Source organism: Eutrigla gurnardus, assembly GCF_963514095.1.
Source record: "Eutrigla gurnardus genome assembly, chromosome: 1".
In the NCBI taxonomy this organism is placed as follows: Eukaryota; Metazoa; Chordata; class Actinopteri; order Perciformes; family Triglidae; genus Eutrigla; species Eutrigla gurnardus.
In genome coordinates, this window is record NC_139915.1 from 3,974,821 (window position 1) to 3,996,487 (window position 21,667).

The following is a 21,667-nucleotide window of genomic DNA, read 5'->3' on the forward strand; positions in this document are numbered from 1 at the left end:
TGGAACAATGTGCTCGTGATGAAGAAAACACTCCCATAATGTCCTCCTGCCTCCTGACTAAGGTCAAGTGCAAGCCAGTCTACAATCCACCACCACTAGAGCACGCAGATGCTTGTTAAACCACATTAATACAACGCAGACTGTAAAATCCTCCGGTACTAATGTACAGATGAGGATGACGAACAACCAAAGAAGATGAAAGTGTGTGGATGTAGTTTCAGTGAGTCACGCTTCGTTCCAGGTGACACGACGAGGTACATAAATCCACACTAGGTTAGGAAGGTTATTATGAGGACACCAGGCTTAAAAAAAAACACTATTCCAAGATCGTTCTTGTTCAAATCTGGACTGGTGGACCATGACATGGAGAGGATCTTCTGTTAGTCCCAGTTCATCCCAGTCTAATTCCAGGAGGAGCAGGAGCACCATCTCCTGCAGAGGGATCTGTACTGGTTCATTCAAACCAGGTTTAGTTAGAACCAGGTTTGTAGTAAATCTCATCCATGATTAGGCAAAAACTCCTCTTGGGACAAAAACAAAAAGTAAAAGATTTTAGATCCAGGACAGTCTTACTTTGGTTCTCAGCAACAGTCCAGTCAAATTCCTGCTCAACATCAAGCTCCATTAGAACCTGAACGCAAGAGAAGGCAAACCCGGCTGAAGTCAAGGAGGATCAAGAGTCTCGGGTCTGCTCTAGGCCACGCAGCAGTACCTTTTCCACCACGACTTGGACAGATTCTTCATCTTATCCGGTGTCTGCCTTTGCTTTTTCCGTCGTTTCTGTTTCCCTCTCGGGTACTTATGGGAGCTGTAGTTCTGCAGGCTGGCCAGTATAGCCGTGTCAAACACTTCTTTCAAATTCTTTTGGGTCAGCGAAGAGCACTCCATGTAGGCCACAGCTCCGATCTCCGTCGCACAGTCCCGGGCGTCTGCTGGCTCCACGGGTCGCTCCCGGTACTTAGCCAGGTCGATGAGGACCTGAAGACAAGGGGAAACACTACCTTAATACACGTGTGTAGATAATGTATCTGCTGGTTTATTACAAGCACTTGGTCAACAAATGAACTCCACCTTGACATCCTCTCGGAGGTCACACTGCGTCCCGACGAGGATGAGCGGAGCGAAGGGCGCGTGTCTCCGGATCTCCTGAACCCACTTGTCAGGAACGTTCTGGAAGGAGGCGGGACTGACGACGCTGAAGCACAGCAGGAACACATCGGCGCTGGTGTAGCAGAGAGGACGCAGCTTGTCAAACTCATCCTGGAGAGGACGGGACGATCGAGAGAAAGACAGAGAGAAGAGGTTTGAGGATTAAGATACTTTTTAAAACAGCACAAACGTGATTTTAAGTGTTTTTGTACAAACATCAGGAATCTAAAATCATCCTGCCAATCATGTCTATCCCCTGAATTATCTGTTTAATGACACTATTCAGATAATACTGGCTGAGTTTTTCTTAAATTATTGTATTTGTTGTAACAGATAACTATTAGTTGTTTAAGGTAAACAGTAGTTGTAAGCCTAACCAGGAAGGGGTTTTCCTTGTATTTATTCCCGATAACAGCTGCTTCTGCTGCAAACAGGGATATAAAATGCATCACTTCCTGTGTGCCGGAGAATTTTTCCCAGGAATGATCTACCAGACAGTTTCCTGGACAGAGACTGAGCCCACCAGATCTAACAAATCTGTCTGAGGTCTAACTGATATCTACATCTGCTTGCACATTGTGTTGGTCAAACAAATCTTCTGTTCCATAAAAAAAAAAGATGTGAGTAAAGCAGCAACACTTAAAACTCTAAGTTTTATGAAGTTTGGAAAGAGCATTTGTTTCTAATTTAAAAAGCTTTTGTGGGTAGCGGAATGTCTTTCTCTTTACACGTTTCCTGTTTAGCTCTACATTGTCAATAAAAAAAAATATTTGTACACTACTCAGAAAGAAAAACAGAAAAAAATGGTATTGTTCTCTCTCCATTACATCCTCTGGTCCAAGGCATTGTTTCAGACCCAAAGACAACAGGAACTGCTACGTGTGCATGTATGAGTGTGATGAGATCACTGACTTGTCCGGCTGTGTCACAGAGTTGTAGTTTGACTGGCATCCCGTCCACTGATACCACCGCTACACACACACACACACACACACACACACACACACACACACACACACACACACACACACACACACACACACACACACACACCATGAGACAGTGTAGTGTAGACATTCACTGTAAAAACTGTAGCTGATCCTGTTTTACGACAATCTGATCAGATCACTCAACTACTTAACAGTCGATACAGTAGGAAAGATAAACTGATGCAACTGATATTCTGTCAATACACAGAATAATCATATTATATATCATATATTATATATATTAAAGCATTCGTTAGTCGCCATAGAAGTCAAATATGAAAACCAATTTCTGGTCCTAAATTAAAATGGTTGACATAAACTAGTAATTAAAATCAACTAAATGAAATGTATTAGTTTTGACAATTAGTGGAGTGAAAGCTGACCAAACTAATATACGGTTCTAGAGAAGGAGCAATAACAGAACTAATAGGTTCTAGAGAAGAAACAATAACAGAACTAATATACGGTTCTAGAGAAGGAACAATAACAGAACTTATATAGGGTTCTAGAGAAGGAACAATAACAGAACTAATATAGGGTTCTAGAGAAGGAGCAATAACAGAACTAATATAGGGTTCTAGAGAAGGAGCAATAACAGAACTAATATAGGGTTCTAGAGAAGAAACAATAACAGAACTAATATACGGTTCTAGAGAAGAAACAATAACAGAACTAATATACGGTTCTAGAGAAGAAACAATAACCAAACTAATATACGGTTCTAGAGAAGGAACAATAACAGAACTAATATAGCGTTCTAGAGAAGGAACAATAACAGAACTAATATAGGGTTCTAGAGAAGGAGCAATAACAGAACTAATATACGGTTCTAGAGAAGAAACAATAACAGAACTAATATACGGTTCTAGAGAAGAAACAATAACAGAACTAATATAGGGTTCTAGAGAAGGAACAATAACAGAACTAATGGTTCTAGAGAAGGAACAATAACAGAACTAATAGGTTCTAGAGAAGAAACAATAACAGAACTAATAGGTTCTAGAGAAGGAACAATAACATAACTAATATAGGGTTCTAGAGAAGGAACAATAACAGAACTAATAGGTTCTAGAGAAGAAACAATAACAGAACTAATATAGGGTTCTAGAGAAGAAACAATAACAGAACTAATAGGTTCTAGAGAAGGAACAACAACAGAACTAATAGGTTCTAGAGAAGAAACAATAACAGAACTAATATAGGGTTCTAGAGAAGAAACAATAACAGAACTAATAGGTTCTAGAGAAGAAACAATAACAGAACTAATATACGGTTCTAGAGAAGAAACAATAACAGAACTAATATACGGTTCTAGAGAAGAAACAATAACAGAACTAATATACGGTTCTAGAGAAGAAACAATAACAGAACTAATAGGCTATATGGTTCTAGAGAAGAAACAATAACAGAACTAGGCTAATAGGTTCTAGAGAAGAAACAATAACAGAACTAATATACGGTTCTAGAGAAGAAACAATAACAGAAATAATATAGCGTTCTAGAGAAGGAACAATAACAGAACTAATATAGGGTTCTAGAGAAGGAGCAATAACAGAACTAATATACGGTTCTAGAGAAGAAACAATAACAGAACTAATATACGGTTCTAGAGAAGAAACAATAACAGAACTAATATAGGGTTCTAGAGAAGGAACAATAACAGAACTAATGGTTCTAGAGAAGGAACAATAACAGAACTAATAGGTTCTAGAGAAGAAACAATAACAGAACTAATAGGTTCTAGAGAAGGAACAATAACATAACTAATATAGGGTTCTAGAGAAGGAACAATAACAGAACTAATAGGTTCTAGAGAAGAAACAATAACAGAACTAATATAGGGTTCTAGAGAAGAAACAATAACAGAACTAATAGGTTCTAGAGAAGGAACAACAACAGAACTAATAGGTTCTAGAGAAGAAACAATAACAGAACTAATATAGGGTTCTAGAGAAGAAACAATAACAGAACTAATAGGTTCTAGAGAAGAAACAATAACAGAACTAATATACGGTTCTAGAGAAGAAACAATAACAGAACTAATATACGGTTCTAGAGAAGAAACAATAACAGAACTAATATACGGTTCTAGAGAAGAAACAATAACAGAACTAATAGGCTATATGGTTCTAGAGAAGAAACAATAACAGAACTAGGCTAATAGGTTCTAGAGAAGAAACAATAACAGAACTAATATACGGTTCTAGAGAAGAAACAATAACAGAAATAATATAGGGTTCTAGAGAAGGAACAATAACAGAACTAATATAGGGTTTTAGAGAAGAAACAATAACAGAACTAATAGGTTCTAGAGAAGAAACAATAACAGAACTAATAGGTTCTAGAGAAGAAACAATAACAGAACTAATAGGTTCTAGAGAAGAAACAATAACAGAACTAATACAGGGTTCTAGAGAAGAAACAATAACAGAACTAATAGACGGTTCTAGAGAAGGAGCATCCTTTACCGGAGAAGTTGTCAAACGCGGTCGGGACGTACTCGGTGGGATATCCGTTGGTGGTGTAGCTGACCACCAGGCTGGTTTTGCCCACAGCTCCGTCCCCCACCAGCACACACTTCACACGCCGCTCCGCCCCGTCCCCCACTGCCCCGGCGGCTCCGGACCGCCGCGTCCTCCCGGAGCCCCTCACCCTCCTCGGCGGGACGGGCGGAGCGGGGGACACCGGTGCCGGCTTGTAGCACGCGTCCCCCCGCGGAGGCATCTGGCACGGAGAGGAGGGCGACATGTAGCCCGAGGACACACCCGGGCAGGAGGCTCTCAGTCCCGGTTACCAGTTCTCACCTCGTCCATTCTTCCGTTACGTCTGCGGGCCGCGGAGCCGTTTGTCAACTGACGGTCTCTCGCCGCAGTCGGCTTCCTCATAGTTGTCATGGTCCAACTACACGGAGGGGTAGGGGGGTCTGCTCAGCCCCGCACCGGACATTTTAAACTACATGGGTTTAATTTAAATAAAGTCCGAGTAAGAGAGCGGGACTTTCAGAACTTCACATCGGCTGTCTGTTGCAGTCTGACTCCGCTCTTCTCTCCTCAAATGGACAGACCCGTCCCAACTGCCTCCAAGTGACATCACGGGGTGGGGGGTGGGGGGTATAATAATTATTTATTTAATTAATTAATAATTATACAAACACAACAACATGTATGCATTACATATAGTGTAACGCTGTCTTTATAAATAAAGCTTTTTTTTTTTTTAACAAATTTGTTCTCAACAAAACTTTGTGGAATAGTTTTTGTTATTTGACATACTGATTCTTCATTTAAGCATTTTAGTGAAAATGGTTATAGAAAGTCTTAATCTGCTATTAATATAGCTTTCAGATAAATGTAGTGAAGTAGAAGTACACCCTCCTGAAACCATACCATGGTACCATAACATGGGACTATTAAAACAAATACAAATACCTCAAAGTGTTACTTAAAGTACAGCACTTGAGCATCTCTTTACTGTCCAGCACTGCTATCGAAACGAGGTGCTAAATTATAATGATTTCATGTGATTTGCCTCCTAGTCAAACTTTGTTTACCCCTGAGTCTGACAGGACAACTGCGCCATCTAGTGGACAGTGGACCGATGTCAGCTGACCACCTGATTGCTACATTGAAGATGCTATAAAACGGTGATTTAAAACAATTAAAATAACATGTTATGTGCCCCCAGATAGCCAGGTCAAATATTAAATGCAGAGTGTCCCTCCACCGAGTGCACATCAGCCTCGAGGACTGCGGAACGAAACACCGACCGGTCAATGTTTCCTCACGGAGCCTTTTCTCAACGGCCCCTTCGTGTAGCGTGTTGTGTTTGCGGGAAGCTGTTAACGAACCAACATTTACTGGCGGATAAACCCCTCTGACATGTCCGACGATGCCCGCCCGGCCTCGGCGGAGGTGGTTCTGGGCTTCCTGGAGGAGGCGGAGCCGTGGCGGCTTCTGTCCCCGCAGTTCCCCAGTAAAGTCGGAGGGAAGCCGGCGTGGCTCGGCCAGACAGGCCTGCCCTCTCTGTCCGGGCTGCAGTGCGAGATATGCGGCCAGCCTATGGCCTTCCTGCTGCAGGTTCGTGGCCCCTTTTATTTTATTCTTTATTTCAAGTTAAAACGTCCACTATGGATTGTGCATTATTACACGTTTCCATCTCCCATGCAGGTGTATGCGCCCATTTCCGGCCAGGACCGAAGCTTCCACAGAACCCTCTTTGTGTTCTGCTGTAAGACTCGTGAGTGCTACACGTTGAGTGACAGCCGCTGTATGAAAGGTACCTGTAGCCTTTTCTCGTTCCTTGAAGGTTTGTCATGTGGTTGTTGTTGTCACGTGATAGCAGGACTGACCCACTCCAGTCTTTAGCACTGCTTCCTTTTCTTCTCCTCCCTTCCCCATGTTCTCTCCTCCACAGTTCAAACACTTCAAGTTTGTCAAGTTTTCAGACATATCTTGTTATCGCCTCCTTTCCTTTCAGTTTTCAGAAGCCAGCTACCGAGGAGGAATGATTTCTACCCCTACAATCCCCCACCAGGTTGGTGCATTTTGCCAGGATGATAACAGTATAATTCTTTGTCACCTCCTCCCATCAGGTGCTACATAAATAAGCAGAATTGAGTTGAAAGGTTGCCCTTTATCAATATGTTTAGGGTCATTCCGTGTCATTTCATCAAATGCCTCCCACCTGACCATCTCAGAATGTCCTGAAAAAATTAAAGTACAAAGACACACTTGTTAATAGGACAAATCCAAAATATTAGGTCTCTACTGTCAACAGTTTTCTCATGAAACATCATTGAATGAAGGGTAGTTTAGACGGTTTTTGGCATCATGCTCTGAAAAGCCATTTTTAAACGGCATTATCTGGAAAACTATCTCACCTGTGGCCTTCAAAATTTCTACAGTGTATATCTGTTACTAAACGCCTCCAGACATGAAATATCAGGGGTGTAGCTCAATGATAACCTAGTATGGTAGGTACTTAAAATGAGGCTTGTTGAAATAAAGTAGTACATTTGAAGAGTGGCTGAGCTCCCATTTTTGCAGATAAAAGACTTCTATCACTTCTGCCTCTATCTCTGGTGTTAGCTTAAACATTCTACAAAATATGGTTTCTCTTAGATTATTAGTTTCACAGATATTAAGGCTAAAAAATGGAAGTGAACACATCTTTGCCCAACTTCAGAGCCACATACCAAAAAACTGACAACACGTATCAGGTCCAAACTTACTTTTTTTGAAAGATCATATTCTTGTTAAAATCATATTAAAAAACCGGGAGGGTGTTTTGCCTCAATTTGTTGCAGTGATTTTTTTAAATCCTGATATTGGTGGGGGTTTTGTGGCCGGTTTTGGTACTGCATGTCCTAACAGCCTACCAGTAAACATCACAGGACATTTTCAGAAATTTGATGAAATGACCCTATACTATGTTGAGAGAGCCAATATATAAGTGTTGATATGGTGTTCATTTTTTTAATTCATTAGTGACTTGGCTTTGCTACAATGCAGTAATCTTTCTCTTTCTCAGAGGATGAACCGTCCAGCAATCCTGAGCCGAACCAGAGTGTCTTACCCGTCTCTGGAGTTAAACTATGCTGGGTGTGCGGTTGCCCTGGCAACAAAGCCTGTTCCCGCTGTCACACCGTTACTTACTGTGGAAAACACCACCAGACCCTCCACTGGAAACACACACACAAGAAGGAGTGTTGCAGCCCAGGTATGTGTTCTTCATTGGATTCAAGTAGTTGTGTTTGTATTCCAGCTTCATTTTAGAGTCACAGTTTCTTGCCCCCCCAAAAAAAGACGACTTAATGTCTCTCCTGGTTCTTTGTTTGTATAGAAGCGTCCATTGTCACAACCTCTACCTTCGTTTTCCCCGAGTCTGAGCTGGTCACTGAACCTGAGGAAGAGGAAGAAAAGGAGGAGGAGGACGACACAAAGGAGGCTGAAGAAGAGAACGGGAGTGTAGATTGTCCCTCTTCTGCATACAGTAAGCTTTAAGTTATTCCTGACGACTATCACGATTGTGGTCACATTAAGTGACTCACAGATTAATTTTTTCCTCTCCTGCTTTACAGCTGATCATTCAGCACTGGCAGAGACAGATTTGGAGGAGATGGCCATGCATGAGACCGAAGATAACAAAGTATTCCAGCGGTTTAAAAAGAAGATCGCACCAGAACCACACCAGGTTAACAACAAACCAACAATGAACACATTCACCATTCAATTACGTGTGAAGTTGTGCATCTGACAGTGTTTTGTTAATGTTCAGGTGGTGCGTTACAGTCGAGGGGGCTCCCCTTTGTGGGTCTCTTCTCAACACATCCCTTCAGACCAGGATATCCCAGCATGCACTTGTGGTGCCAAGAGGACTTTTGAGTTTCAGGTAGTCCTTCTATCTTCCTTTTCCCTCAGTTTCCTTCTCACTCGCCACAGTCTTGAATGCCAAAATGCTATTATTGAGTATATAAAGTTGTGTGTCTGTGTTGGTGATAAACATTTGGTGGAGGAACTGTCAATAACAGGTTGATTTAGTCAAAGTTCAGGTGTAAATGCAGTACCACTGTATGTCTAGTATTGAAAACAGTGACCAGAGGGTTTTTTTTGCACATCGAGCATCGAGAAAAACATTTAAGTGTGCAGCCTAAAGTGGAAGTTTAAATTATTTTTACAAAACACAAAAAATCTGATGGAAAAAGTTCCTTGTTTGCTGTCGATGTGTCTCCACACACCTGTGTTAAACCACTGTGTGTCTGTCATATATGTGAAATAATCATGCGTGTGTGTGTGTCTCTCACTTTAGGTGATGCCACAGCTGTTAAACAGTCTGTGTGTGGACTCAACAGGAGCCAGCATCGACTGGGGGACACTGGCTGTCTATGCGTGCTCTACTAGCTGTAGCCATGGCGACCAGTACTGCCCAGAGTTCATTTGGAAACAGGACTTCAGCTCAGATCAGCACACACAGATGAACGCTACATAAGATCTGCCTGCTGCTGGTTTTCACTGACTGGACTGATCAGGAACGTCACTCCTCATTTAGCGGACGGGACATGTGGAACTGATTATAAACGGATACAATTAGAGCCAGTGTGTAATTAAGCGGACAGAGAAATTTGATCTCTCTAAGACGATCGAGATCAATTAAAATGTTTTGAAGGGCAGTCATTCACAGTTTGTGTTCATTGTTAATTCTGTTTTCTGGCCAGCCTCAAACATTTTCTGTTATACTGGTAAATTGTGGCTTTTAAGAACAATGCATCAGTGGTATTTCTGACCTGTGTGGTTTCATTGTTACATACAATTTACACAGTACCTCCAGTGGAGCTAATATTAAAGTAAATATTACCATGTGCCTTATCACAATACAATTCTTAAACAAGCACTCATCTGCATTTTTTATGTCAGACATGTTCAGTTAAAAAACAACTGCTAATAAACAACTATTTTATAAGCCTCTAAAGATCTTACTGAATTATTTATCAATACATTAAAGATGTTGGCCGCACCGACATTTCAAAACAAAAGGTTGGTAAAGTTAACGATAAGATCCGACGATATATTTTTGGTTTCTGATCAAATCCTGTAAAGCCTACATTTAGGCATTATGAACATCCTTGAGGTCCAAACACTTCTTAAGACAGCCAACGTCTGCGTTCACTGGGCAAAAAAAACACAGTTTCCAATTACAATGGCACCAAAACTTTTGTAAAAGAAGCATTTTTAACAAGGGAAACTGTATGTACACATTTATTAATGCACAGAGCAGCACATTAACAAATTCAGAAGAAGCACAATTGCACAGAGATGTGTGACAGGGCTTCATGGTCACCGGTTTGGCTGCTGCTGAGCCCAGAATTACAGAGGGACTACTTTCTTCCGTTATTCCGCTGCCCATACAGACGTCAGCTGGAAGACACAGACGGTGAAACCGACCCTCGCCAAAACCAGCTCGCCATTAAATGCCCTACACTACTTACCGAGAGTGTGGCTGAGCAAACCGTATGGAATACCAAGACATATTCACGTTTACTACGTACAAATATAATTCTTCAAAAGAAAACTTTTAAATATAATTTTAAATGGCCAAATCTTTAAAATACATAAACATAGCAACTCAATGCATAGTTTATCTGCCTTCATCTTGTAGTGCTCGTGAATCAAACCAAGATGTGAAGTTAAAATAAGTAAAAGAAGAGGCTGTCTACTTTAAAACCGACAGCATCTTCATGTTTCAGGTCTGGTTGATTTTTAAGTACAAATGTAGCCCTAACCAAGTAACGCAACTCTAAAAGGAAATAACCAACAACTTGATGGCAATTTTAGCAGCAGGACTTGGAACAATGTAGTTTCACTTCTGTCGATTCACGATTTAAGCGCATCCACCTTCAGTTACAGATCAACAAACTGGACTACATTTCTAAGAAGGAAGGAAGAAATCCCCTTCCACAACTGATCAGTTAGGATAAAACTGAACCAAGACCAAACTGATTTGAATGTAAAAGATATGAAGAAACCCTCAAAAAGTAGACCGTTTTGGTTGGGGATAAACAGCCACTCAAATTCAATCTGGGCAAATACTGTTAGAGGCTGACGGACCCAAACAGGTCTTGATACAATTTGGGGGCTAAGTGGAGAATCTATAAAAATGCAACATACAAAACTATTTAAAATGGCTTAAAATAAAAACAAACAGTCCTAGTCGGACTGCTTCTCTTCTAATCAGCACTTTTTACATTTCTTTACAGTCTTATGTACAATCAGAGATGTGATCAAAACAGATTCGAGAAGAACTGGGCAAAAACAGAGAAAAGTTTAAAAACAAATGGAGGGGTCTTGGTGTAAAATGCACTATAGTTTGTGATCAAAACATGGGGGAAAAAACCTGTAAAAATACTGAAATCTGAAATGCTGGAGAGAGAAAAAAAAGGACTTCACATCCCTGTTCAACAGCCCTTACAGCAGTCCACTTGTAGAGGTCAACATATAGATGACATAAAAAATGTTCAAAGAGTCAGAGTTGGGGAGAAAGGGGTAAAATAAGGAGCTGCAGGTTCTACGTTGTCTTGCGGAAGCCTTTGAGAATGGGATAGATGTTTTCAAATGCTTCGTAGATCTCTGCTCTCACTTTGGCACCTTAAAAAAACACAAACACGTCATATCAAACAAAGTGTTACACTGGCAAAGCCCATAACAGTGACAGAAGCAGTCATTAGAGCCATTAACATCGTGCTCTGGAGTATCTTTTCCTTTTCTGATATAAAAGCTGGATTTCACATCTAAATCACATTAATGTGTGGGAGAGACAAAAGTTCTGTCCTTTCTATTGGAGGTTCTTAAGGAACAGCTTGACCCATATCACCATTTGCTATCAGCTACAAGAAATTGTTTCTGTTTTACCGTTATTGAAAACGAGACATGACAAAGTAATTTATAAAAACATAAGGTTTTTTCAACTATTTAAAATATTGATAATTCAATACAGCTCTATATGTGTGAGATTCCTGACAGTTGTGTCTATTGATAAAAATTCAAAGGGTCGAGTTTTAATGCCCTGTAACCCCAGAAAGAGCTACAAACTTAGAAATTCCATTCAAGTAAACCAACAGTAACTTCTCCTCCAACAAAGGTTGTGATGAGGACACATAACTTCTGATCATAACTCATAATGAGTGGCGTGAAGACATTAGCAGAAAAATAGTGTGGTCTTGCCTGTGAGTACAACTTTTCCAGAAACAAAGATGAGCAGGACGATTCTGGGTTTGATCATTCTGTAAATCAGTCCTGGGAACAGCTCCGGTTCGTAGCTGAAACAGACATTTTCATTAATATCCTTTACTACAAGTATTAGCATTAAAATAAATCAAATTATAGTTGAGAAGCTCTCTGTATACGGTTGACAAAAGAAACCAGTCTATGCTCTTTCTTCCTGTAAGCTCAAACAGAACATATACATAATGCAGCCATCATGTGCTGGTGCCAAAACAAAGACATTACCTGCTAAACTGCTGATGTGTGAGGACTAATCCTTCCAGCCGAATGGGGAACTTCACATCACAGCTTCCCACCATGTTCTGAATCTTGAAGTCCAGGAATTTAGCAGGGAATCCAAGCTTCTGCACCACACGAGCATATTTTCTGGCAGCTAACCGTGACTGCTCCTCACTAGAGAGATGGCGAGTCAATGCGAGGTGGGTTGTAGGAAAAGAAAATTCAAATGTAGAATGAATGAAAGGAAAGGAGGTGAGCAACAAGGCGAGAAGGTAGAGAACATTTTTATCATTTTTGCAAAAAAGGCAAGGCTAGCATCTTTACTGGAGACATCACTACTGTGAAAATCAGGCTTATTATGAACTTCAGCACATGAACCCATATATTGACCTCTTGGCTCCAGTGCAGACCATCTTCCCAGAGCTGAAGATGAGCGCGGTGGTCCTTGGCTCTCGTATTCTCATGATGACTGCAGCAAAACGCTACAGGAAATGGACAAGAGCAGGAATTACAGCCAGCACTACTTCCACATAAATATATTGACATGTCATTGCCATAAGAAGCAGGTATAATTAATAACATAATGCATGAATGCATTCCATTTATGTGAACTAGGTCCAGGGTGCTGCTGGTGTTACGCATGCTGGCTAATTATAAAGTCTTACTGGAGGACTGTAACTGTTTATTAGTTACATTTGTAACAAGTATGACAAAAACAAGTATGTAGTGCATTTGAACATGATGGTATGTGGATTTTAGGTACACTAGAAATGCCCGGATGTATACTACATTAGCAATCCATACCGAGTATGAGACGTTAGCTTACTGCACACACTCTGATTGCAGGCCATGTTAGGTTGAGCCAGGCTAAAATCTGTCTATGTATCACTTTATTAAATATTTTCAGGTGAGAAAGTAACCATTTAGATTCCCAATATGCGGTCAGTTTATCCAAATAACATCCATTGTCTGAAGAGCTGATCACAGTAATACGTGGTAGTCTCACCTTTGGGTTGTACTCTGCATTTCTGGCTCTCAGTGCAATGGTCTTCAAGTCCAGTTTACAGCCCAGATTTACAGTGGATACGATGTTTCTGAAAGAAGGGAAATAATAAAAGCACAGAGAAAAGAACTGAGTCGTGGACTTAAAAGGAAAAATGTTCAGTCAGTATCCCAGAAACCATGTTAAGATGTGAGGAAATAATGGCAATGGAGTTACGTTTGCGAGTAAAAACTAACAGTCTCTGAAATGTCAGCTATATTTATGTTTGAGGTAGGGAAACTTTTTCAAACAATACCCAGTATCATATGCAAAACTTAACAGTCATTTTCTTGAAATGACAGTTCAAAATGTAAGGTAAAAACGTTTCCTAGATGATTTGATACGAGTGCCATAAACTGAGACTCAGACCATTCTTTTCATCGGATACGAAGCTTACTGTAGCTGTGGTACTATCCCAGAGCTTTCTGAGGCTGGTGTGGCTGGTGTGATAGGGGTCATGGGGGTCAGCGGGGTGTTGTAGAGTGGGGTGTTCCCTGGCAGTGCTGTGGTGGTTGAGCCGGCAACCGTCTGGGAATGGTAAAGCTGAGGGGTCTGTCCTGACGTTCCAGGAAGGCCTGGATAACAAAAAACATATTTTTTTTCTCCATAATATGAACCAATGACATGCTTTCACTATGGTTCAGACTTGAGTGATCATTGTATTTTCTCAGAATAAATGGGGAGGATACCAATTTTAGGGATATGAGATTATGATCTCAACACATAAGGCTGGGAAATGTGACAGTAGAGTGTGTTCTACCTGCGTTTGCCTGCTGTTGCTGCTGTTGTTGTTGCTGCTGCTGCTGCCTCTGCTGCTCCTCCAGTATAGACAAACTATTTGTGGTCTGAACGGGCTGGGGGGTCAGGCCTGAGCCATATGGCATCATGGGACTGAAGATTGGCATGCTCGGGGTCATGGCACCCTGGACACAACACAAAAAAACATGTTGGAATCAAGCAGAAAAGTCACATCAGGAGCAAAGGATCACAAAAACCAAAACACAATGTTTTTCTCTTTGCCTCACTTTTAAAGATAAACAAAATAGATTCAAAAAGGTTGACGCGTTGGTTGTTGTTGCCATGTTACCCGTGAATGTAACTCACAGTAGAACTCTGGTGGTCCCTGAATTAAGAATTAATTTAAAACCTAAATTAATGTTACCACATGTATATTCATTATTATAAATATTTCATGAAATTAATTAGCAGAAATTGGATGCAATCATCTGTTGCAAGACTACAGATCACTTTAATGTGAGGATTTATAGCTCAACCACTAAATAAACCACAATGATGAAGCTACAGGTTAAGAGCTTTAGCAGGATCAAGCTGGTACCTTGATGTTTAAACCATAAAAACGTGAAACCAGTGTTACCTGGGGGGAGGCCAGCCCCTGGAAGGGTGTACTGTTCTGGTCCATCTTTGTTTTTCCACTTTAGTTCAGCAGGAAGCAACTTGCAGGTGTCTCCAGAATCTGAATTAAGAGCCAACAACCACGGTAGACCGCAGAAAACACCCTCTTCTAGGCTCTCCTCTGCTTTGTCCTGGAAAAGATGAGCAGAGCCACGCTTTACTCGCGTATTAAACACTTGATTTATGGCCATTATTTAGCCCCACGCAGCATCCGTCGGGTTGACGTGAAGCCGACGTTGTGCCGTTGCAGCGGAGGCGCGAACACAAGCCGTGCTCGCTAAACAAACACGTAGCTTCAGCGTGACTGCAGCGTGACTCTCATTCATACACGCGTGCACCTTTAAAACAGTCGGACGTGCAAAGTACGGGGACACAAGCGACTTCGTGCTCTAGCGGATGTCCTGACAGCCCCCGAAACGAAACACATCAACACAGCGGCTAGCGAAGTTAGCCGCAGAGCTAACATTAGCATCACTAGCTAACACCGAGTCAACGTGTTTCTGCCGCAGTGGACGCGTTGTCTTTGTGCCAGACTGGGTCGCAGGTAACTTCGACCACGGCGCCATTGCCCGCCAACTCACACTCACCCCTCGCCGCTTAGACCAACACGCGAACCGAACTAATTCAGCCCCAGGTGCGTTTCATCCTCGGTCGGGTGCTTTCGGCGCTCAGGAGCATCGTCGGGCTACTTCCGGAAGAAGAACCTTTAACTTCCGCCGCGCCGGAGTTCAGCGCAGTCAGAGCAAAGATGGCGTCGCTGAGTGACAAGTCAGTTTGGGACGAGGTGGAAGATGGGATCGGCGAAGAAGTGTTGAAAATGTCCACGGAGGAGATCGTCCAGCGGACTCGTCTCCTCGACAGCGAGATCAAGATCATGAAGAGCGAGGTGCTGCGGGTGACCCACGAGCTGCAGGCCATGAAGGACAAAATCAAAGAGAACACGGAGAAGATAAAAGTGAACAAAACGCTGCCGTACCTCGTGTCTAACGTCATCGAGCTCCTGGATGTGGACCCGAACGACCAGGAGGAGGACGGGGCGAACGTGGACCTGGACTCCCAGAGGAAAGGAAAGTGCGCCGTCATTAAGACCTCCACTCGACAGACCTACTTCCTCCCCGTGATCGGGCTGGTGGACGCAGAGAAGCTGAAGCCGGGAGACCTGGTGGGTGTCAACAAGGACTCCTACCTGATCCTGGAGACCTTACCCACCGAGTATGACTCCAGAGTCAAGGCCATGGAGGTGGACGAGCGCCCCACGGAGCAGTACAGCGACATAGGAGGGCTGGACAAGCAGATCCAGGAGCTGGTGGAGGCCATCGTCCTGCCCATGAACCACAAGGAGAAGTTTGAAAACCTGGGAATCCAGCCACCCAAAGGGGTCCTGATGTACGGACCACCTGGCACTGGGAAGACCCTCCTTGCTCGGGCCTGCGCAGCTCAGACCAAAGCCACCTTCCTGAAGCTGGCTGGTCCACAGCTGGTCCAGATGTTCATCGGAGATGGAGCCAAGCTGGTGAGAGACGCCTTTGCCCTGGCCAAAGAGAAAGCCCCGTCCATTATCTTCATCGATGAGCTGGACGCCATTGGAACCAAGAGGTTTGACAGCGAGAAGGCGGGAGACCGAGAGGTGCAGAGGACCATGCTGGAGCTGCTCAACCAGCTGGACGGCTTTCAACCCAACATGCAGGTCAAGGTAAAGATGCTCCCACCAACAATCTGTTCCATCACCACATGTTTATATGCTGTACATTTGCTAGTATTTCAGTAGGTATCTGAAATCCACAGTGTCATTCTGGGCGAAATCAGAGTAATTGCTCTGGAATATTGTTAATTCAGACAAAATTGTGTGCTTTTAAAGTACAATACAAGCACACAGGACTTCAACTTCAACTTTACTTTATTTATAGAGCACTTTTCCTACATAAACATGTAACACAAAGTGCTTTACACACATAAAAAGGAAAATAGAAAAAACAATTACAAATAAACAATTACAAAGGACAGCAAATAATCCATGACTACTCGTCAAAAGTGTAATGGATGCCCACTTTAAAACGTTTGTAGAAAAGTCGGTGCCTCCATTGAGGCATTACTTTACAGTGTGATGACAACCGTATGACTACATGCATTTTTGTTTTTTTAGGTGATTGCTGCCACCAACAGAGTGGACATCCTGGACCCTGCGCTGCTGCGTTCAGGTCGTCTGGACAGAAAGATTGAGTTCCCTATGCCAAACGAAGAAGCCAGAGCTCGCATCATGCAGATTCACTCCCGCAAGATGAACGTCAGCCCCGACGTCAACTACGAGGAGCTGGCCCGCTGTACCGACGACTTCAACGGTGCCCAGTGCAAGGCCGTGTGTGTGGAGGCCGGCATGATTGCGCTGCGCCGCGGTGCCACGGAGCTGAACCATGAAGATTACATGGAGGGAATTCTGGAGGTCCAAGCCAAGAAGAAGGCCAACCTCCAGTACTACGCCTGAGGACGCCGCCAGTGTCCGCGTTTTGTGTGTGAGCAAGTCTTTGATCATTAAAACAGTTGTTGAGTATACACTTGTTACACTTGCTGAATAACTTGGGCTAATAAAAATAAATAAAATGTCATTCTTAAGTGTTTCTTCTTGCTGAGCATTAATTGGCAGACCAGTCTTTTATTATATCCTAGTCAGAAAATCAACCAACATTAGACACAAAATTCATGTTTCGTTTGTCACTCCTGAGCAGAGGTAGTGTGATGTTACTGCAGGAAAAAAGGGGCCAAAGGAGGCAAAGGTCAACAACATCATGATTAATAAAACCAGGTTGATAGTTGAGAACCTTTTTAGCTTTGCTAACACAATAACAGTAACACGAGAGGCTTTTTTTTTTACCACAGGAAAATAATTTCTTGCATTTTATTTACAACTTTGCTGCCTTATAATTTTCATTCTCGGCTCTTCATCCCTGCTAACGACACTTGCTTTGTCCCAAACGTATGCTATGTACTAATCGTCGTAGCATTCTGTTTTAGCAGTTATTATACAGAAATATCAACATACTTTACCTTTTTTATCAACAGGAAATGACACAATGTGAGGTAGGATGTCAGTCAGTCTTTCACAATGATGCATCAAAAATATTTTTCCCGAGATTTCATATTTTATACTTTCCGGGATTTATTCTCTCACCACCACCTAAAATGTATTAAAGTATTAGCTCATTATATATATGTAGTATGGATTTGGGAGTTTTTTTCTTCTTTCGTTTGTCAGGAAATGCACAGACAGACTGTTTCTCTTCGGCATGTATCCCAGAGGATAAATCAGTAAGGCTCTCTCTTCCTGAGGACCCCAATAATGTAGAAATGTGTCCTCAAAATTGACAACAAAAACTATAAAATCAATAAGGACAAACTATTAATGTTAAAAAGATGGATGCAATAATATAATAATAAACCCCTGTTATCACTGTCCAAGTTTACCAAACATGGCTGCAACACCACAGGAGGACATTCTCTAAGCTTTTCAGCAAACTATCTTATGAAGTGGTGGTTCTGTGCTGCCATACCTTCCCTTCTGCACTTTATGTTCGACACCTTAAAATAATGTAATTGGTAGGAATTCAACCTCTATAGCAACTAATTAGGGATAATATCATTAGCCTTTTTTATATTGATGCAAATAGTTAAAAATGAAAGTACCTTTGCACTTATATGGCATGTAGGAAGCTCAAGTGTTGAAAAAAATGTAAAGGAAAAGTAGAATTTCACTCTTCTCATAGAAATGTCAGTTGTGTAAAGACTTACTCAGGAAACACTATCCTGAACAATGATTAATGTCTTACAGGGGGGGTAGTAATAGTTCAACAATATCACACATATCAAGGAAACACTGAGTAGCCACATGAGTGTGTGTGTGTGTGTGTGAAGGACATGTAATGAACAAGAAGACTCAATTTGACAATTCCTTACATTTATTAAGAATGTAAAAAGAACAGCAGAGTATGTATCCTTCCAAAACAATGAAAAATCCAAACCAGATGAAGAGTCTAGGCAGATTAAGTGAAGAGAGTCCCTCGCTTCTTAAGAACAGGAGCGTATCTAGAATCAGCTTGCTAGACCACAAATACCAGGATGTAATAATAGCAGAGACTGAAGGGGATAACGGTGGAATGCAGGAGAAAACTTGATGTAGAGAGGGTTTCAAAAATGGAAAATCCACTCTCCAGATTAAGCTTGACCTGAGAGGCTACTAGAAGCAAATTCTGGATCAACGCTCATATTTTAAGAAATGTGTGTGTAAAAAGGGGCCAAACCAACAGGTACATGTGGAAAGAACAAGCCAAAGAAAAGCACTGAGAAAGGGGAACATTCCTTTTCTCAGTCCTTCCTCAGAGCTACAGTCTCCTCACTAATGCCCTCCTTAGTGATGATGCAGACCCGAAGGGCGTCACCAGTGTAGACGTCTCTCTCTGCGGCCGAGATGAAGACATCTTTGACCAGCTGAACTGCCTTTTCCTTAGTCAGAGGAACGTGCTGCACACCCTCCATGTTCTTGAAACCAATCTGTGAAAGGACGAATTGGAACGAGAAATGAATGTACCTTGTCCGCTGCAAGCAAACTTGGCTGGAGCATTGTGATGACATTAAAGTAGTGGACTTGTGGCAACAACAGGTTTACATGTAGTGTGTTATTTACCTGGTTGTCCAGTAGTGGCTGCAGCATGGCACTTGCTGATCCTCCAGCCTTGTAGGTATCTCTCTGGTAGGAGCCCACTGGATCAAAACTGTACACGGCTCCCTTGCCTACATTACAAACATGAAATATTGTGATACAAAAGCAGCACAATATAGGCAACAAACCAGTTCACATGCATACAAAAGTGATAAATTTACTCGTCGGCAGGATTGAAGTACATACCTTCTTCATCTAGTCCTCCAATGATGTTGTAGACGTAGTAGGGGAAGAACCGCCTGCCGTACAGGATGGTGGACAACATGGCTGCGATGGCACCGCTGGTCATCGTCTTATTATTCGAATGCTTGTACATCTGAGGGAAGGGCAGGAACATTGGTTCAGGCGTTAGTAATAAACTTGCGGCATCCTGTGTGGAGCCTGTACCAGTGCTGATTGGAATACAGTGAAACTTAAAAAGAGAAGTAACAAGGATGACATCCCTATTGTTAGTTTACTATGGTTGAAAAGTACAAAATACTTGAAACAATACAACTGTCTTCATTAAAACAACAAGACACATTAGACATCAGTCTCATGTCAAATCTGCAGGGGCAGAATGACATCATTTTAAGGGTGAGACTAAGGAGAGAGTGAAACCAAAAAAAAAAAACTTGCTGCACCAACCCACCTTTAGTCTGGCATCAATGATTTTAGTCAGAGTCAAGCAGTCGCCATGGAAACCACTGCAGCCAATGACGGTTGTGTCTGTCCTGTGAGGGCAAGGAGAAGCACAACAATCAGTGACTGTGAGAGCATATTTCTGTTAAATGTGGTTTTAGACACAAATACCAAAAAGGGGCTTTGCTCGGCGGCCCTGCGGCTAGTTGCTGAGCAACAAGCAGGATCCACTACACTCAGGTCTTAAAGGAGAATCAGTGCTGAGCTGAAGTGACTTCAGTGATTGTACTCTAAACCCATAATGGCTTTTAATGTGTTAACACTGAACTATGGTAGTTAGTAGGTAATTGGTCTAGTTTGAAACAGTTGACATGGTGTCTTCATACTGTCGGGCTGGCCTTTAATGACGGTGCAGGGAGGTGACGATGCAAACTTACAGCTTGTAGCATTTCGGTGAGTTGCGGCTGTGGATTGAGTAGCCTTCACTCAGCCTGGTGTCTGAGGCTACGATGGCGAAGTCTTCTCCAGCAACAGCTAGTACGGTCCTGAAACGAAAAAAACAATCAAACCACACGACACAGCCTAGTTCCTTCATCTCATACACCCCCATCAAAGAGGAACATGTAGTTATCCCAGAACCCCCCTCAAAGAGGAACATGTAGTTATCCCAGAACCCCCTCAAAGAGGAACATGTAGTTATCCCAGAACCCCCTCAAAGAGGAACATGTAGTTATCCCAGAACCCCCTCAAAGAGGAACATGTAGTTATCCCAGAACCCCCCTCAAAGAGGAACATGTAGTTATCCCAGAACACCCCTCAAAGAGGAACATGTAGTTATCCCAGAACCCCCTCAAAGAGGAACATGAAGTTATCCCAGAACCCCCCTCAAAGAGGAACATGTAGTTATCCCAGAACACCCCTCAAAGAGGAACATGTAGTTATCCCAGAACACCCCTCAAAGAGGAACATGTAGTTATCCCAGAACCCCCTCAAAGAGGAACATGTAGTTATCCCAGAACCCCCATCAAAGAGGAACATGTAGTTATCCCAGAACCCCCCTCAAAGAGGAACATGTAGTTATCCCAGACAACTTGCTAACAGCCGTTTCGAAACTGAAACTGTGACATGAGCTTTCCAAATTAATTTACCCTTCTCGTTATCTTAATTTGCACATCAAGATTAAGTCAGTATACTTTATATACCAGACAAAATACACTGACTTATACGCATACCTGCCATCAACTTCACCTTTGTTTAGTTTCATATCATGTGCTAAGCTAGCTAGCACGGACCGATTGGACGTAAACGTTAGCTAGCACGGCCGCCCGGCTAGCTGTTGAAAAGCCACTCACCCCCCGTTGAAAGTGTACGGTGAGAACCGGTGCTCTACCGGGCCGGTGTAATGGTAATCCTTCATCTTCCCAGGGTCCGCGAACGCATGAGAGGAAATCATGTTGACTGTAGCAGCAAGAAAACGGTTTGACAAGGTTCAGTCCGCTAAACTCGCTGTATCACTGCAATATGGCAGCCTCTTCTTTAACGGTCATCGCATCCGCGTGTTAAGATGTAATCTGGCCGAGAGCGCCCCCACAGGCTGCTCGGCGTCGAGCATCGCAGTGTTTGGGCGAGAGCAGTGTTGCAAAGGTTTGATCAGAACTCGTTTTTTCACATTAACCATTTAGAATTAAGTTATTTTATTTCTGTTAACAAACAGATTATAAGACATATCAAAAGCAGATACCAGGAC

At 42.4% G+C, this 21,667-nt stretch overlaps 5 protein-coding genes across 5 annotated transcripts; 2 read left to right on the plus strand and 3 right to left on the minus strand.

Annotated features, from left to right (window-relative positions):
- Positions 1 to 480: 480 nt before the first annotated feature.
- rhoua (ras homolog family member Ua) lies at positions 481 to 5,184 on the minus strand. The gene is made up of 4 exons (XM_084015464.1): positions 4,607 to 5,184; positions 2,062 to 2,120; positions 1,072 to 1,260; positions 481 to 978 (listed from the first exon to the last, which is right to left on the minus strand). The coding sequence occupies exons 1-4, from the start codon at positions 4,884 to 4,886 to the stop codon at positions 694 to 696; spliced, it is 813 nt and encodes a 270-aa protein (XP_083871590.1). The 5' UTR covers positions 4,887 to 5,184; the 3' UTR covers positions 481 to 693.
- Positions 5,185 to 5,929: 745 nt separating this feature from the next.
- Positions 5,930 to 9,580, plus strand: pdcd2 (programmed cell death 2). The gene is made up of 8 exons (XM_084018341.1): positions 5,930 to 6,214; positions 6,305 to 6,413; positions 6,615 to 6,671; positions 7,668 to 7,856; positions 7,980 to 8,129; positions 8,218 to 8,330; positions 8,415 to 8,528; positions 8,946 to 9,580. The coding sequence occupies exons 1-8, from the start codon at positions 6,017 to 6,019 to the stop codon at positions 9,123 to 9,125; spliced, it is 1,110 nt and encodes a 369-aa protein (XP_083874467.1). The 5' UTR covers positions 5,930 to 6,016; the 3' UTR covers positions 9,126 to 9,580.
- Positions 9,581 to 9,879: 299 nt separating this feature from the next.
- On the minus strand, positions 9,880 to 15,274 carry tbp (TATA box binding protein). The gene is made up of 9 exons (XM_084010891.1): positions 15,176 to 15,274; positions 14,551 to 14,719; positions 13,936 to 14,098; positions 13,573 to 13,750; positions 13,140 to 13,227; positions 12,524 to 12,615; positions 12,140 to 12,307; positions 11,855 to 11,949; positions 9,880 to 11,278 (listed from the first exon to the last, which is right to left on the minus strand). The coding sequence occupies exons 2-9, from the start codon at positions 14,593 to 14,595 to the stop codon at positions 11,199 to 11,201; spliced, it is 909 nt and encodes a 302-aa protein (XP_083867017.1). The 5' UTR covers positions 14,596 to 14,719; positions 15,176 to 15,274; the 3' UTR covers positions 9,880 to 11,198.
- A 21-nt stretch (positions 15,275 to 15,295) lies between these two features.
- Positions 15,296 to 17,191, plus strand: psmc3 (proteasome 26S subunit, ATPase 3). The gene is made up of 2 exons (XM_084010764.1): positions 15,296 to 16,281; positions 16,732 to 17,191. The coding sequence occupies exons 1-2, from the start codon at positions 15,337 to 15,339 to the stop codon at positions 17,068 to 17,070; spliced, it is 1,284 nt and encodes a 427-aa protein (XP_083866890.1). The 5' UTR covers positions 15,296 to 15,336; the 3' UTR covers positions 17,071 to 17,191.
- Positions 17,192 to 18,520: 1,329 nt separating this feature from the next.
- Positions 18,521 to 21,458, minus strand: psmb1 (proteasome 20S subunit beta 1). The gene is made up of 6 exons (XM_084012784.1): positions 21,273 to 21,458; positions 20,358 to 20,465; positions 19,931 to 20,012; positions 19,486 to 19,615; positions 19,264 to 19,370; positions 18,521 to 19,130 (listed from the first exon to the last, which is right to left on the minus strand). Exons 1-6 carry the CDS (start codon positions 21,371 to 21,373, stop codon positions 18,945 to 18,947), a joined length of 714 nt encoding a protein of 237 aa, XP_083868910.1. The 5' UTR covers positions 21,374 to 21,458; the 3' UTR covers positions 18,521 to 18,944.
- Positions 21,459 to 21,667: the final 209 nt, after the last annotated feature.

What these genes read in the sequence shown, in the direction of transcription:
- rhoua (XM_084015464.1), bottom strand. Translation starts at nt 4,886, where the DNA reads ATGTCGCCCTCCTCTCCGTGCCAGATGCCTCCGCGGGGGGACGCGTGC. An exon ending in CGCGTTTGACAACTTCTCCG is followed by an intron (nt 2,121 to 4,606) that starts GTAAAGGATGCT and finishes GTGTGTGTGTAG; the next exon opens with CGGTGGTATCAGTGGACGGG. An exon ending in ACCTCCGAGAGGATGTCAAG is followed by an intron (nt 979 to 1,071) that starts GTGGAGTTCATT and finishes CCTTGTCTTCAG; the next exon opens with GTCCTCATCGACCTGGCTAA.
- pdcd2 (XM_084018341.1), top strand. Translation starts at nt 6,017, where the DNA reads ATGTCCGACGATGCCCGCCCGGCCTCGGCGGAGGTGGTTCTGGGCTTC. An exon ending in GAAGGAGTGTTGCAGCCCAG is followed by an intron (nt 7,857 to 7,979) that starts GTATGTGTTCTT and finishes TTGTTTGTATAG; the next exon opens with AAGCGTCCATTGTCACAACC. An exon ending in AGAGGACTTTTGAGTTTCAG is followed by an intron (nt 8,529 to 8,945) that starts GTAGTCCTTCTA and finishes CTCTCACTTTAG; the next exon opens with GTGATGCCACAGCTGTTAAA.
- tbp (XM_084010891.1), bottom strand. Translation starts at nt 14,595, where the DNA reads ATGGACCAGAACAGTACACCCTTCCAGGGGCTGGCCTCCCCCCAG. An exon ending in GTCTGCACTGGAGCCAAGAG is followed by an intron (nt 12,308 to 12,523) that starts GTCAATATATGG and finishes CCATCTCTCTAG; the next exon opens with TGAGGAGCAGTCACGGTTAG. An exon ending in ACACATCAGCAGTTTAGCAG is followed by an intron (nt 11,950 to 12,139) that starts GTAATGTCTTTG and finishes TGTCTGTTTCAG; the next exon opens with CTACGAACCGGAGCTGTTCC.
- psmc3 (XM_084010764.1), top strand. Translation starts at nt 15,337, where the DNA reads ATGGCGTCGCTGAGTGACAAGTCAGTTTGGGACGAGGTGGAAGATGGG. An exon ending in AACCCAACATGCAGGTCAAG is followed by an intron (nt 16,282 to 16,731) that starts GTAAAGATGCTC and finishes TTGTTTTTTTAG; the next exon opens with GTGATTGCTGCCACCAACAG.
- psmb1 (XM_084012784.1), bottom strand. Translation starts at nt 21,373, where the DNA reads ATGATTTCCTCTCATGCGTTCGCGGACCCTGGGAAGATGAAGGATTAC. An exon ending in TCATTGATGCCAGACTAAAG is followed by an intron (nt 19,616 to 19,930) that starts GTGGGTTGGTGC and finishes CCCTTCCCTCAG; the next exon opens with ATGTACAAGCATTCGAATAA. An exon ending in AGCCACTACTGGACAACCAG is followed by an intron (nt 19,131 to 19,263) that starts GTAAATAACACA and finishes GTCCTTTCACAG; the next exon opens with ATTGGTTTCAAGAACATGGA.